Source organism: Herpailurus yagouaroundi, unplaced genomic scaffold, assembly GCF_014898765.1.
Source record: "Herpailurus yagouaroundi ecotype Mexico unplaced genomic scaffold, PumYag 77, whole genome shotgun sequence".
NCBI classification, from domain to species: Eukaryota; Metazoa; Chordata; class Mammalia; order Carnivora; family Felidae; genus Herpailurus; species Herpailurus yagouaroundi.
The window spans coordinates 15,972,316-15,988,793 of NW_024412388.1; the positions used below are offsets into that span (position 1 = coordinate 15,972,316).

At 40.8% G+C, this 16,478-nt stretch overlaps 1 protein-coding gene across 8 annotated transcripts in view; it reads right to left on the reverse strand.

Annotated features, from left to right (window-relative positions):
- The window catches only part of USP48 (ubiquitin specific peptidase 48), a 113,603-nt gene that overhangs the window by 25,149 nt on the left and 71,976 nt on the right, over positions 1–16,478 (reverse strand). For 6 of the 8 annotated variants that reach the window (XM_040464259.1, XM_040464249.1, XM_040464242.1 and 3 more), the window contains 10 exons: positions 16,155–16,308; positions 13,264–13,315; positions 11,750–11,921; positions 10,019–10,133; positions 8,954–9,084; positions 7,715–7,786; positions 1,601–1,725; positions 1,315–1,437; positions 975–1,036; positions 238–348 (listed from right to left, as the gene is read on the reverse strand). In XM_040464259.1, the coding sequence (XP_040320193.1) occupies positions 238–348; positions 975–1,036; positions 1,315–1,437; positions 1,601–1,725; positions 7,715–7,786; positions 8,954–9,084; positions 10,019–10,133; positions 11,750–11,921; positions 13,264–13,315; positions 16,155–16,308 (1,117 nt within the window). Of the gene's footprint in view, positions 1–237; positions 349–974; positions 1,037–1,314; positions 1,438–1,600; positions 1,726–7,714; positions 7,787–8,953; positions 9,085–10,018; positions 10,134–11,749; positions 11,948–13,263; positions 13,316–16,154; positions 16,309–16,478 lie in introns of all 8 variants that reach the window. The other 2 variants (XM_040464224.1, XM_040464213.1) reach the window with 1 other exon arrangement.

Genomic DNA, 16,478 nt, shown 5'->3' on the forward strand with positions numbered 1-16,478 from the left:
GTCGGTTAAGCATCCAACTTTGACTCAGGTCATGATCTCGCGGTTTGTGAGTTCGAGCCCTGCGTCAGGCTGTGCTGACTGCTCAGAGCCTGGAGACTGTTTCAGATTCTGTCTCCCTCTCTCTCTGCCCCTCCCCCACTCACACTGTCTCTCTCTCTCTCTCTCTCAAAAAGAAATAAACATTAAAAAAAAGAAAAGAAAAGAAAAATAAAAATCACATGAAGAGAAGAAACTCACAGTTTAGAATCTTCTTTGGTCATGGAAGCAAATGTAAACATGAGTCCCCCATGGGGGCACAGAAGAGCACTGTTTCCAACCGATGACACGGGACTACATCTTGTGGGTTTTCTATTCAAAGGAGACAAGGAGGAACAACATACTTCACGATGGAAATGACTTCAGATTTTTAAAGTAATTATTTTAAAATCAGACACACATTTAAAAGGATACTAGTTAAATAAATGTTTTCTTAAGATTATTTAACATAAAGAAAGCTTTTAATATGTGTTAAAAAAAAAAAAAGTAACCATCAATGGTACCATGATCAGAATCCATACTTCTTAATTTTTATTTTCTTTTTTAAGTAGGCTCTATGCCCAACATGGGGCTTCAACTCATGGCCCTGAGATCAAGAGTCACATACTCTACCGTAGGAGCAAGCCGGGTACCCCTAGAATCCATAATTCTTCTTTTTTTTTCAATGTCATTGGAATTTTGACATCTATTTTTAAGAGACAGAGCACAAGGGGGTGGGGGGTGGTGGGCAGAAAGAGAGGGAGACACAATCTGAAGCAGGCTTAACTGTCAGCACAGAGCCTGACGCGGGGCTTGAACCCACGAACTGTGAGATCATGACCTGAGCCGAAGTCGGATCCTTAACCGACTTGAGCCACCCAGGCACCCCTAGAATCCATTTTTCTTAAAAATACTAAAGTGAACAACAACAAAAGGAAATAGAAAATGTTGGGTTCTACCTGACAAATTTCCGCCATTCTTCTACAAAGAACTGTGACACAATGTACAGGACATCTGTATCCTGGAACAGAGAAGCACACACAAATGCCTGTTAACTCGGTGCGCACTTAACCGAAACCCTTTAGGGATAATGTTTTTCCGTGTGCTGTGGTTCTCCTTCTTCAAGTTTTATAACTAAAATGTAAATACAGCCCTCTGCCAAGGAACCGTAAGCTAGAATAAACCCACTGATTAGACTACCAAAAAATGAGAATCTGGGTTGTTCTGAAACAGTTCACTGGGAATTTGTCAAGAGCCTTGAAAAGGTAAGAATTCCATCCTTTGTGGGGATCATTATACCTCTGGCCAGTTACTGAGACATGGTCTGTTCTTGTCCTGGAACAAATTCGGAAGAGAAGTCTTTTGCTCGTTTGCAATCATCTTATGTAAGGCTTCATTTTCTTCCCCTTCTCTTTCCAAAATCTGAAAAAAGAGAACGAAGCAAGAGGTAATCAACCACCTCCTGCTGACGGCACAGGGCTTGCCTCCTCCCTACACCCCCATCAGAAGTACAATGTCAGCTCTGAAAAGTCAATCCAGGGAGGCGGCATGCGATCCCCACAGATGCCAGCACAACATTCAGTACCTTGCACTGTGAGCAGCATTCTCTGTAACTTGGAAACTCAGGAGCCTTTGGAAAGTACTGTTGCAGTTTGTTCCAAGCGTCTTTAGAAACAAGTCGTCTTTCGTTTTCAGATATGCATAACTCCCCTGAGTTAAAAAAACGAAAAATTATATTTGGGGGAAAACAGCTTTAAAAAGTCAATATACATACCCTTCAAAAAATCTATCTTCTATTGCTTAAACTTTAGGAAAATTTGTATGTATTCTTTTCCTTATTTTCTGTAATTTGCACCCTCTTTCCCTCGTTTCAAAAATCTGTAGATTTCATCTTCAAGGTCATTTAATTCTAAAGGTGGTAGCCTTTCTGGTATATGCTTCATCTAGGTCTGTGGTTGAAAAACTAGGTGATAAAATCACATAGATGAGACCAGGGCCGGGCAAGAAAGCACTAATAGGGCCTGTAGGGACCCTGGTGCCCCTGTGACAAGGCAGGGTGTTCAAGAGAAATGCATCTCCACCCACAGTTAAATGCCACGCTTGCCTACAGGTTTTTTCTTTGCTTTTATTTTTAATGTTTATTGACAGAGAGTGAGAGGGAGGGGAAGGGAGACAGGGAGAGTGAATCCCAAACAGGCTTCCCGCTGTCAGTGCAGAGCCCGGCGTGGGGCTTGAACCCACAAACCTCGAGATCATGACCTGAGCTGAAATCAACAGGAATTTAACAGACTGAGCCACTCGGATGCCCCTGTGGTTCCAATTTCTATTGTTTGGCTGCTCCCGGTTGATAAATTAGTAAACTGCATTTTAGTCATTACCCCAAAAAACTACCGTTAAGTTCTGAAAGCCATACATTTGCTTCTACCCCCATAACCAAGAGTAATAAAGCCAGTGACCTTTCTAAATACTGTGTTGTCATTTTGGCTTTACATATTCTATGTAATAAATAAATGGAGAATCAGAGAAATTGGTATACAGACTCACTGTAGGTTGTTTACAAGGAAGCTGGGATATGACCCCAGGTCTGTCTCATCCAAACCCCACAATTTCTAACACCTCAAAATGCATCTTCTTACCTTACATCTCTTATTGAGCTTTGAATACTCAAGAAAAGGTTATTTTGCATTAAAAAAACATGACCAGAGAAAATAGGTCACACTGCAAAAATTAACTTTCTGAGCAGGCTATTAAATTTCCTGAGGCTATGAAGATCCACTCCAACACGTCTATCCCCAGACACAACCAGGGAATTTTTTTTTTTTTAAGTTAACTGGTTTATCAGATGTTAATTTGGTGCATCTTTTTCATGAAATACGATGCAGCCATCGAAAAGATTACAGTAGGTTTTCACAACTGATTTAGAAAAAAAACTCCAAGGCAGTTATAATTTTAAAGGGGTTTCTTTCCTTTTTCCCAAAAAAGGACTAAAGAGGACGTACATGCTATATATATACGTACATGGTATAGCACGGTGTGGTTCAGAAAAGCAGTGTGAATAAAGTAAATAATACAAACACACACACATTAATAGCATGTCATGTTAACCATGGATGTGTTGTCCTTGTTTTAATAAGAGGTTATTATTTTTTTTAAATATATTTTGAATTTTTTTTTTTTACATTTATTTATTTTTGAAAGACAGAGCACAAGTGGGGGAGGGGCAGAGGGAGACACGGAATCCTAAGCAGGCTCCAGGCTCTGAGCTGTCAGCACGGAGCCCGATGCGGGGCTTGAACTTACAAATCGTGACATCATGACCTGACCTGAAGTCAGACGCTTGACCGACTGAGCCACTCAGGCGCCCCAATAAGAGGTTATATTTACGTAATGACTTACTTTAATGTGGGATGGGTATAAAGAACAACCTAAATTTATTTTGAAGTCAGAAGAGTATATGAATCATTTGTTTTGCTGCAGTTTAACTGTCCCCTGTGCTCCTTGTGATGTGTCTATACTTAGGTACAAATCATTTTAATAACTGCTACGATGATTTAATGTATCTGAATATGAGTTATTATGAGGTCATAAACAACTTTTTTTAGACTTGTATTCTGCAATAAGTTTCCTAAAACGTGAAAGGAAAAAGCCTATCAACTAAGTTCACTCTTGACCAACATCTCCCAATACAGATCAAACCAGTCATGAAAGATTAAATTCACCAAACACACTTGGATGGCCTAATTCCCAAAGATTCTTCTGACAAACACAGAAATCTAGTAGTAAACAATGAGTTCACACATTGTGCGTAAATACCCTCACCCACAAAATCTAGGTTAAACTATAGTAACTTGGGGCATAGAACACCTGAAAAACACATAAAAATAAAACGAAATGCTGTCCAACTATTAACCAATCTGTATAACAAAAAAGGTTTAAGTTATGGGAAGGTTATCCACTTAAATGAATATACAATGAACTGGGTAAGAACACTTAATACATAGAAAGTATCTGCAATAAATACTGAACTCTATGGTAGTAATCGATCTCCTAATGGAGTATAATCTGGTGCTTAATTCACATAAATCTCTGATGTATTAAATATACACGGGGCTTTAGAAATACATCAGGATTTTACTATACAAATATGCAAATTCAAAATAAGGACTTCCAGATAAAAATGACATTTATAACTGTACTTTCAGTGCCTCCTCAAATATCATTACACCAGAGGAAAGGGATTTTTAAAAAAATTTGTAAAATCATGGTGACAAAGAGAACACAGAGGGAGCAATGCCAACAAAAATGTCCAAAGCTTAAGAGCAAATGGATGAGACAGAAGAAAAATTAATTTAAATGTGGTGAAGGTCAGGAAGTAACCAGATTTACTACACAGAACAGCCCCCATCGACCCAGGAATCAGAAGCACACAGAAGTAGGGATGAGATTGCAAAACAGGAGAATAGACCAAAAGTCTCTATTTAGGAGGCAGTTAAAATTCTCAGGCCCTTCCTCAATGCCCTACAGATAAAAGCCACTCTACCCACAAAAGACCACAGGCTTCCCCCTGCACTGGAGGACAGAAAGTGCCGACATGAATGCGGTCATGAGCTGAGAGGGGGACCAGTAAATGTTTCACACAGAAGGCAAAGGCTCCCAAGCACTCTTCTCTCTCACAACCCCAGAGCAGCAACAGCGCAGTCAGCATTGTCCAGGCATGAAAATGGAAAATGCTGATGGAGAAATCCGAGCACCCAAGAACAGACACCAACAAGGAGAACTCCCGAGCACAACAGCCCAGCCACAGCACCCTAACAGCAAAGCTCGTCATCGTTAGCTGCTGCCACACACCCGGCATCCAGAGAGCATCTTGCACAGTATATGAGGTAGGGCCTGCGCCAAGACAGGCCCGGGTGAGATGTCACAACACTGGGGACAAAAATCTGACAAGCTACCAGAAATGGAAGGGAAAAAAATACCTATAAAGAATGGCTCTGGACAAATGGTACATTGAAAGAGCAACTCTTCCTGCGCTTGGCAAAACTACCCTTCTAGTGTGGTGAACTCGAGGTGATTCTCACCTCTGTGTGCCTCAGTTTACTTATTCATCAGTAAGACAGATAAGACAGTAATACCTCTCAGCGTTGTTGTAGAGATTAAAGGAGCTAATACTTATACGCTTAGAAAACGACTGGGCACATGGTAAACATTCAATAAATGTCCACTATCATCTTACTATTATTAGTGCGATTACCACCACCACCACCACCACCACCACCACAGCTCAGGAAGAAGTTTTAATATAAATCTAATGAGTGAAGTGGGTTTCTAAGGTACAATATGCTGCACCTGTAAACCCTGGCAACCATGGGCAGACAGTACACTGACAAGTGAGGTCCACAAAATCCAGTCGTTGAGAACCATACTTTTGAAATATGAAGTAAAATAGGGGTGCCAGGCTGCCTCAACCAGTGGAGCATTCACTCTTGATCTCAGAGCACCTGGGTGGCTCAGGTGGTTAAGTGTCCGACTCTTGGTTTCAGCTTAGGTCATGATCTCACAGTTCGTGGGTTCGGGCCCGGCATCGAACTCTGCACTGGTGGAGCCTGCTTGGGATTCCCTCCTTTGCTCTCTGCCTGTCCCCAGCTCATGCTCTCTCTCTCTCTCTCTCTCTCAAAATAAATAAGCGTTAAAGTAAAAACAAAACAAAACAAAACAAAAAAAACTAGATAATGTACAGCAACAAAATGCCACGAGGCTGAGATCAAGCCAAAGATCTTAACAAAACAAAACCCCAGCTCTTGTGCTCAATTTCTGCTGAAGAGTGCAGCCCAAGTTCTGAAATCACACTCAGGTCTGCCATGCTTTCTGTCAAAACTGTAATACTGAAATGACAAGATGAGACAAGAAGTGGGAAGGCAGAGCAAAAGTCAGCGAGCTAAGGATTAAGATGACATCCGACTTGCGACGCGTTTTCCAGCAGTTGGGCAGCACCTCGCAGGAAAGTAGCAATGAGCCACAGAATCCTCAACTCTCGAAAGGGAGACAATTACCCCACTGTCCACACCCATGCTATGATGGTTTAAAAAAAAAAAACATCTTGGCTATTCACTTCACCTTTATCTGCTTGTTCTGTCAAGCACTCCAGAGGGCAGGTCTAACCCACATGTGTGTTCCTAGTGTAAGGAAGGGCAAAACGGGAGAAAGGGTGATGTGACAGGAAAGACAGATGGGCTTGGGACCCATAACCCACAAACACCCGAATCCACATCCCACGATGACACCCCCTCCACGTGGTATGGCCAGCAAACGGGTGAGCTCAGCCACTCAGCTAGCAAGCTAAAGCACAGCGTGATAATGGTCAGCAACATCACCACGCCAAGCATCACTCACCTGACAATTACTGTCACTAGTGTCTTCAAGGAGTCTTGATACAAAAGCACTAAGGTGCATGAGGGTAAGTATGAGATTATCGTGCGCTGATTCGGAATGAACTAATGAAGTAAGAATTGGATTCGGTTAGGGGGCTCCCGGGTGGCTCAGGTGGTTAAGTGGCCGACTTTGGCTCAGGTCGCGATCTCACGGTTCATGAGTTCGAGCCCCGCATCAAGATCTGGGCTCACAGCTCAGAGCCTGGAGCCTGCCTCAGATTCTATGTCTCCTTCTTTCTGTCTTTGCCCTCCCCAGCTCATGCTCGGTCTCTCTCTGTCCCTCAATAACTGAATAACAATGTTTAAAAAGGAAAAAAAAAAAAGAATTGGATACAGTTAGAAATGAGAGAGGAGGAGGGAGACTTATGCAGCAAGTGCCTTTGAGAAGTTGATGCCTCTTTGATGTGCAGACAGCTAACAGAACGGGAAACTGTGTGCCATATACAAGGAGTCTCTTGCAAAAAGTTACTTATTAGAAGTGAGCACTAAGACCAAGTAAGAGATAATCAAATACACAGGATCGATTAAAAAAAAATTGGAAATTATCATTAAGAGAACATAGCACACAGTAGCTAGTCAATGGATATCTCAGAAATGAAACCAGAAGGAGCCCTAATAATAAGAAATATATGAATTTTGTTCTGAGAGTATTCAAGTCAAACAAAGACTCTCAGTCATGGGACATAACGGACATTCCTGCCTTCAAACTCAGTCTTTCAATTGACACACGACAAAGTTTCTTTTCTAAATATGGTAAAATCCTATTTTGTATTTTTTTAAAAAAATTGTTTGCAAGGAAAGAACATATGAGAGGCCCTGGCACGAAAGCAGGCAGTAAGAAGTTAACTGGGGAAAAGGACCGGAGAACAGAAATATGAAAAGTCAAGCAGATTAGAAAGCCGGTTTACTGCACCATGACAGCCACATCAGGGCCTACTTCTCTCAGAAACCCGGGGAGAATACTTAACAAAACATCTGTGATACACTAACGTCAGACTAACAACACAAGATGTATGCTTCTGGGGCGCCTGGACGGCTCAGCTGGTTGAGCATCCGACTTTGGCTCAGGTCATGATCTCGTGGTTCGAGAGTTCGAGCCCCATGCCGGGCTCTGTGCTGACAGCTCGGAGCCTGGAGCCTGCTTTCGGATTCTGTGTCTCCCTCTCTCTCTGCCCCTCCACTGCCCGCACGCTGTCTCTCTCTCTGTCTGTCTCTCTCTCAAAAATAAAATAAAACATTAAAAAAAAAAAAGATGTATGCTTCTAGCTTACCATGTGGGCACAGAATGTCTTCATTAAAATTTAATTCCTCCTCCTCTTCTTTCCTTTCTTCTTTTGATTCCTCTAATCAAAAGAAACACAGATAATAATCATTCTAGCTGTTATATTTGAAGGTCAAAGCAGCAGTACTGCTGAGCACAATTCCGAACAAAGAAAACTTGAAACATTCCAAAAATTAGACCCAAGTGATTCGTACGTGGTTATGCTAAGAAGCGCTATGTTTCTTTCCCTTAAAAGGAAAGAAAAATATCTGAATGGCAGTTTTACTTTTTAAAGATTTAGATTATGCAAGAAAATGTTCTCTTTTTTTTTTTTTTTTTCAAATTGAAAAATACTTTACATCTCCTTCCATTAATTCTAGTCAAGCTATTCAGAATACAGGATCTTAAACCAAGTTAATCATCCACATGTCACGTTATTTTCACCTACCTCTTCTTTTAGGGGTTGAACAGAAAACTTCAGAAGAGGCTAATGAGAAATAAGGACTTAACCAATAACATCAAAAACGTATAATAAGAACTGTGCATTTCCTGTTAACATTTCTCTTCCAACATCTGCTTTTCCTATGTCTGCACTGTGTCACCATGAATTTGTAGTTGTGTATAACAGGAACACAATCCTTAAGCATAAGGAGATTAGAATAACTACGTAGGGGTTTTAGTTTATGTTAAGTATACATTTTTAATACGCTTAAGATAATATGCAAAGAATATTTATTAATCATTAAAAAGCTCAAGTGGAAGGGCACCTGGTTGGTTCAGTCGGCCGGACATCTTGGTTTCAGCTCAGGTCATGATCCCAGGGTCCCGCAGTCAAGCATGGAGCCTGCTTCGGATTCTGTCTCCCTCTCTGCCCCCCTCCCTCACTTGAGCATGTGTGTGCGATTTCTCTCTCAAATCAGTAAAAAATGAAAAAGAAAGGACACTGACCAGGTAACTGTCTCCTCATTCCGTCACAAACACAATGAACTTCTCAAATAAACGGCCATGGTTAATCTCAGTGATAATTTTGAAAGGCACAGTCTTGACACTGCTCTATCATTTTTCATCTGTCAGACTAGTAAAAACTGATGTGAATGGTATACTGTTTATGTTGACAAAAGCACTGGAAAACAAGCCCCCAACATACTTTCTGGAGGAAATTGACCAATACGAGTCAGTACACGGCAATTCCGTATGGGTATGTCGCGGTATAGTTTATGACCACTGACACACTAGTTTTCAACATTACCTTTATTTAAGGTGTTGCCGTTCATCTTCCCGTTGCTTTGGTCGACGTCCCCATCTTGTTCATCTAATTGCTCGAGAGCCAGCTGGCGCCAGCTACGCAAGGAAGATTTCCCTACCCAAAACCCGTCATTGCTGTGGAACAGAGACCACGTGACGTCACACAAGTAGTATTTCCTGAGGCCCCCATCCCCTCTTTACTTGTAAAGGCCACAACTAGAACGAATTACTAACATTCAAACTCTGTTGTCCACACCATTTTTATCCCCCTCCTGCATCCTGGCCATTTTTCCTCATCACTACTGAATAGCACAGATCTCATATTCATTCTGGTTCCATCCCAAATCTCGTCCGGCTTCCTCGGTTACGTTCACGCCCGACACGACTCAACTGGCTACTCTTTCACGTGACTACCAGGCACAACCACATATAGCTGTGCCTTCAAGGACATCTGTAGGTACTCTCACACACATCCACGTCTATATGCAAACACCCATCTGAGGACTCACTAGGCTGTTTACAGAATGATCAAAAACAGTGAATAATATTTATTTGGAAAACACGCACCTTCAATTAAACCCAGACACATAACAGGTGCCATACGAAATGCCACCTGCTTTTGTTGGTTCCTGGGTGCAAGATACTCGGTGGAGTGATGCTCGACATACTGCAAGTACCCTGGGTATTTTCGACAAGGGCCCTCCACGGGGGACCGTTTGTTAATACACGTCGTGCTCTCTAAAGGGGGCGCCCCCACGCCTGCCAGGAGTACTGACAATTCCACTCCCGAACGCACTAACATGCTGCTTGGTTTGGTCGGACTGCAGACCCACACCTCTGCTTCTACTTTTCTAACAGAGGGAGTGCAGTCACAAAGGCTGTGTCACTTGGCTTTCCTTATCTTTGCCGCAGTGGCAACCATTGCGACATTTAATCTAGCTGCCAACCACCGCATCACCCTTTCCTCAAAACATCCTAACTCCTATGGTCTGGAACTAATAAGCTGCTGCGTGATTTCCTCTTACAACTGTTGCAGCTCGTCATAAACAGCATGCGCTGTGTAACATACCCCTTTACTGTTGCTTTTAGTAGATTATTGACAGTTTTATAGTCTTCATTTAGTTGATTCTTCAGACGTAACACACGACAACGTTCTACCACACACTCCTTACACAGGGCTTTCACTAGAGGGAATGAAAGGAAACGGTTCATTCACATACTGATTTCCTGATAGGGAAGTGTCAGTACTACACAGAACACAGAATTCTCAACCAAAGTTGCATGTTTTGACAGCAGAGCAGATCAGCATATATTCTACGTTACTTAGGCGATACAGATTTCAAAACACCAATATTGTTCTGTACATAAAGAACAATGCGAGGTGAGATGTCACCATTCGCTACAACTACCTATGCTATCTACTATTTTACGAGATTTAGATGCCTATTTTACAAGACTGTAGTTAAATAATGGAGGCTCTCAGGTGGGGGGGAGGGCACAGAGGAGTGTCAACATATCTGACAACTATAAATGTAATGTTAAATGAGAGCTTCGTGGGGGTATGAAATATTGGAACACTTCAAAGCACAGAAAGCACAGAACACTACAGGGATAAACACCACCAAGGCCCCAAACTCACAGCTGTAGGAATCATGAAACGTGATTTTGTTTTTTTTACTTTATTTATTTACGTTGAGGAGAGTGGAGAGGGGCAGAGAGAGGAGGAGAGAGAATCCCAAGCAAGCTCTGCACTGTCAGCGCAGAGCCCGACGTGGGGCTCAACTGAGCCACCCAGGCAGCCCTGAAATGTGATTCTTGGAATGATATAATCACTGCTTAGTTCACTGATCGTGAATCAAAAACAAACTGGGCAAGCAAAACTCCAGATGTGTACAAGAGAAGGTCTGAATCTTGCAGTTAAATGCCAGTTTTTATGCAGTAAGTTGTACGACCACGCTCCCCCTTTCTACTAAATTAAGTGCTGTTTTCGGAAAAGGGGAGCGTGGTCACACAATTTTATTAGATTCACCGACAGACTGGAGGGAGGCCTTGTGTGGCCAGTAGCTCATTAAAAGGAAAGTGTTTTGAGGAGAGACAACCGGAAGCAAACAGACTACGGACACTACGTGGTTATAAATACCTCTGCATTCAAGGTGGCATCAAGTAGCTTCCATTCATAAGCTAAGTGAACAATCTACGGAAGTCAAATCAGATGTGCAATCTACCAGACCAAGGTTCAAGTACTCTGAAGACTACTGTACAAACTAATAAAAGACTACGTGGTTTCCTCAAAAGAGGAAAATTTTGTCTTTGAGAAGGCAAAATCCACCGTTAAAACTCAAAGAAAAGTGTCAGTTTCTTTTCTAACATTACAAATATATGAGGTTAGGAGCACCTGGGTGGCTCCACTGGGTAAGCGTCCAACTCTTGATCTCGGTTCAAGTCATGATCTCACGGTTCGTGAGTTGGAGCCCTCTGTCGGAAATCTACACTGCCAGTGCGGAGCCTGCTTGGGATTCATTCATTCATTCATTCATTCTCTCTCTCTCTCTCTCTCTCTCTCCGCCCTTCCCCCGTTTGTGTGCTCTGTCTCTCTCAAACATAAATAAATAAACCTTAAAAATAAAATAAAAATAGCTTATAAGGTCTAATGCTGCATAACTTCTCTCATTAACAAACCCTTTCTGCAAAGCGTAAGGAGCATTTGCTCTGGCTGTCACAGTTTGGGTGAGATGATCAGAGACCACAAGCTGAGGACTTAAGGCATTACTTTTTCAGCAGAGAAAACACCTCGAATTACCAGTTAGTCTTGGTCCTCCTCCATATCTACTATAGAAAATGTCAGCCGCATATTCAGATATTCTCTTCATAATTGATATCTTATCAGGATGAAGCTTGTCATGGGAACACAGGCAAGCGTGATTATCGATAGGCTTGGTGGGTGTCGATTCATCCAACCATTTCTGTAGCCACTCGAGAGAGACAAATTCATAGGGCTCTGAGGAAAAAAGCAAAAGAAAGCATCTATGTATTTTCACAGCTTTTTGACTAAGTGATACTCATTTTCCTCAAAAGACAATACAAACTCTGTCCAAAGTTAGCAGAATCAGAAGAATCACTATTCAGGGAAAATGTTGAGGAGTATGACATAAAACTCCATTTAACTAACCCTCTTCTAGGTCAAGGAGCTGTGCACGATAGGAGACTGCACAGTTCCCTATGAGAGCGGCTGGTATTATTAACCACATTCTACAAAAGAGGCATCCACAGAGAGAAGTGTCTTGCTTGATAGCACAGCAGAGTTCTGATCAGGACACCCATGACTGTCGACTAGAAGCCATGCTCCACACATTGGCACGCAAATCATATAACCTCATTCCCTACTAGGTTCATTTCATAAATGATTTTCATAAACACTTCTCACCAATATGTGAAATACATCTGGAAATGAGAATGAAGAGACTGAGTTCCAAGTTATAAATTAACCTCAGAAAAAATTTTACAAATTAACCTCATCAGCCATAACCACACTTTTATAAGCCAGTTTTAACCACTGAACTTTTTTTCTTCATCCGAGAGGATACTGGTGTCACTTAAAACGTATTTGATTTCCCCACCCCAGTCCATATCATGAGCTATTTGTTATATAACATATATCAAGAAAGTAAGTTATTTTATACAAATTCCAGTATGAATTACACTAGAATTGAATTGTTCGCGACTTTGACGTTGCAAAAATTTAGACAAAACTGAACCACCTCAAAATGAGTTTTCATTTGGGAAAACAAGAGTCCCAGAGTTCCCTAAAAGTCAAAATTAAGGACAAAGGGCCAGCTTTGATTACTTACAAAGATCTCCAGTGAGTCCCAGCATAAAACATAGAAGAAAACATACAGAGATTGAATTTACGTATTTGTATCATGTACTACTTCTGATGAGATCTGAGGGATAGACAATTCAATGCAAAGCCCATTTTGACCAATTGTATACTTCTCTTAGAGTTAGTGACAAGTCTAGAAAACTACTTTCCATTTAAGTTCAGTGTGAAACACTTCAATTTTTACAAAAACAAAATTCAGCATGATCGCATCCCGTATTTGTTCTAAGACTGTACATCGTCAACTGAGAGCCTTCTGATGGATTGGTCAGCCCTAATGCAGCTGCAGAGAAAGAGCTCATGACTGCCAAGTTGAGACCAAGGTCTAATCCAAGTTCTGCCACCAAGAAACTGAACTTGAGCAAGTCACTTGAACTCTCTATGCTTCAGGTCTTTTATTTGTAAAATGAAGGTAATAATACCTGCCTTCTACCTACCTCACAGGGATGTTGTTGAATGTAAAAGATAAGATATGTGAAGCATTTTGAGCTTTTTGGAAGAAAAGAGATATAGAAAAGTTAATCATACATTCACACAATATATAAAGTGGAGACCTTAAGATTCAGTATAGGTAACATGGTTGTGACACTCTACAATATATAATGATACAGCTAATTAAATTCAAAATACTTCCCAATTTTATTTGGCATTTATCGAGTTTAATCTGCCAGGGACAGAGTACACCTGGTTATCTTCAGAATTTTACTAACATACATGATCTCTGTCCAAGAAAGCAAAATGAAACTCTTAGCATATCTAATCCTTTCTCAAATATAGTCACATAGATTAAAATTTTTACTAATCTGAAGACCATCAAAGGAGGGAAAACTGAACTGTGACACAGAGGAACATTCAAGAACCATTCACCAGGTGTTCTCATGTCCCCAGGTGCTGGGGAGGGAAGAGCAGACAATGCCCACCATTGCTAACTGCAAACAAACCGTAAGGATCCCGACCCTCACAAGAAAGGGAGTCCAGGAAGTACAGAAAACACCCTGTGCCAAGGGCCGGCTGCTGGAATTGAAAGCCCAGGGTGGCTGTACCCCGGACCCGTATGATAATGTGGCTCAAAGGCAATCTGCTTCAGACAAGATTTCCCAATCCCCTACTCAAATCCCACAGCAAACTTCCAAGTGAAGGTTATTGTTTTGGTTTTGAGCAGTTACATACGAATTAAAAGTAAGTCATGAAGATCAGAAAAATCACATCTGATTTTACAGTAAGAGGAGGAAGGGAGAGAGCAGAGAGCAGTTCTGGGGTTCTGATGGAATTCTGTATTATTAATTCTACTGATTTTCTAGGTTCAGGGCACTAGTTTTAGTGTGCTGGAGGACCCATGGAAGGAAGAGGGGCTGTGGTTCACATAGGTCTGTCTTTCCATTCCCAATCTCGATTACTATAAAGAGCTGGATCAGTCTCTGCCAAGAGTTCCCAGACAATCAGGGACGAGCTCAAGTCTCAAGAGTTAAGGCAGATCTGCTTCTGGAGAGTTTTTACACTACTGACGTTTCTGTCCTAGAGAAAGACTCATGGCAGATTCCCTATGATTTGTGATCTAGCAAACCAGCTCAGCACTGTCTTCCGAAGGCATGGGTAATCAAGCACCGAAAAAGGAATGCGCACTCTAATCGCCAAGGTGGAAATACTGAACTGTCTATCATCTCACCACTTCACAAAACAGGAAAGCACTTGTGACAGTATTTACCAGAGAGAAATGTACATTTTGGTTCAAGTTATGTATAACTTTTTTTTTTTTTTTTTTTTTTAATGCCTGAATTTTGAACATAAGGAAATCCCTTGGGGGGGAATTATAAAAGTCTACAAAGACTGTGGCCTCAAAAATATTTGCAACACTTCACCTAGAGATACTTTACCATTATTTGCAGATACCTTATTTAAATTTCAATAGAAAGGACCAAAAGTGTCTGTGTTCCCGATGAGGCATATGTTTTAGGATAAATGACTCTTCTTTTATATAAATGTTCACAAACACAAGTAAGAGTTAGAAAATGCATAACAAAGACTAGGATTGGCAGCACAAAACCACATTCATCTGATTTTGGATTTTCAACACTTAACACGACATAGATATTCTACTATGTATGTTTACTGCAAATGGGAGGAAGATGTTCCTAACTGGTAAAAGTATTGATAACGGAGAGATATTCTAAGAACACAAGAGCAGTTTCTTAGAGACTGAAAACAGCCAGGAGATGCCCAAGTATGTGCTAACCAGACACATCCCGCCTTTGGACAATGCGGTTTTAAAAGAGAGGGACTTAACTGAATCTAACATAAAATGCAGTTTTGAACCATTCTCTTGTCCAGTGAATGAAGAAAACTAGGAATACAGTTCAAAAAATAGATTTCTAGGTCTCAACTCCTTTGAATAAATTTAGGTATTTGAATCATATTCATGTCCAAATCATTTTCAGTAACATCAGGGTCAGTCTCATTCTTTAGAATAATCCCAACCCTTGGGACAGTGAGACCAACGCATTACAAAAAAAAAGTCAGAATCAAATAAAGATGTGGTTTAGAAAGAACTGTTCAGAGTCACTCTTACAGATTTAGCAATTTATATTCATCTTTTGTTTAAAAGAGTATACCAGTAATGGAAAAATAAGATATGAAAAAGACAAAACCACAAGTACAATTATACTTGAGTATTTATCTTCAAAATTTTGGATTAAATTGCCTCTCTTCTTTACGTAGGAATTGGACATGGGGAAGTCTGCCTAGGAAACGTTAAAGACACATCGTTACCAATGGTACTGAAGGCTTAAAAAGTTGGGATTTTCTAAGGCACTAGGTAAACTTGAATAAACATACACAGTAAAGGGATGAGCTGGCTTGTGTGGGATAATTCTTAAGAAATTAAGGGTCAGCAGAAAGCTCTCCATTCTTAGCATAATATTTGATATTAAATTTCAAATTAGTATAATAGTATCATTAAAAATAGTATACAGACAAGACTGCCTGTTAAGACTGTCAGGGCAGTGAGTTGCTTCCATAACCCAATCAGATTTTTAAGAACAAATTAATATCTCACAAAATAGAAATGCCTGTAAGACTCATACATATGCAGAATGCTGACCTAAACCTTTTAATTTGTTAAGAGCCTCCCATTCTTAAAAGTACATGATAATGAAAACTATATGGAATGCTATGCATCAAATTATTGCTCGTTTACATAGTAATTTTATAGTGCTTAAGCTGGCGTTAGTGGGTTATAAGAAAGGGTAGGGGAAAGTTTGTTCATATACATTTGTGAACACGAAAGAAACAAGGCACATAATGGCAGCAGTGTTGTCCCAGAATATCTTACAGACCAGCTCCAGCAGGTAACCTTTGGTACAGCTCCTTAACCTCTTCGTGTTTTGCTTTTCCTTTATCCACACTTTGCTTACGCATCTCGGCCATTTCAATACACCACTCTTCAAACTTGGAATTATCCCGATCTACCAGCTCTTGAAGAAAGGCTATTCAAAAGAGAAAGACAAAAAATTATGTTTTCCTGTTTTCAAAGACACAGAACCATGCCAATCTCAAAATTACAGCAAATATCGGTTAGGATTCTAGCGGGAACTTCCTACTGCGGTCTCCCTTTCTGTAAGAGATCTATAACCTGCAGACAAGAGTAAAAATGGAA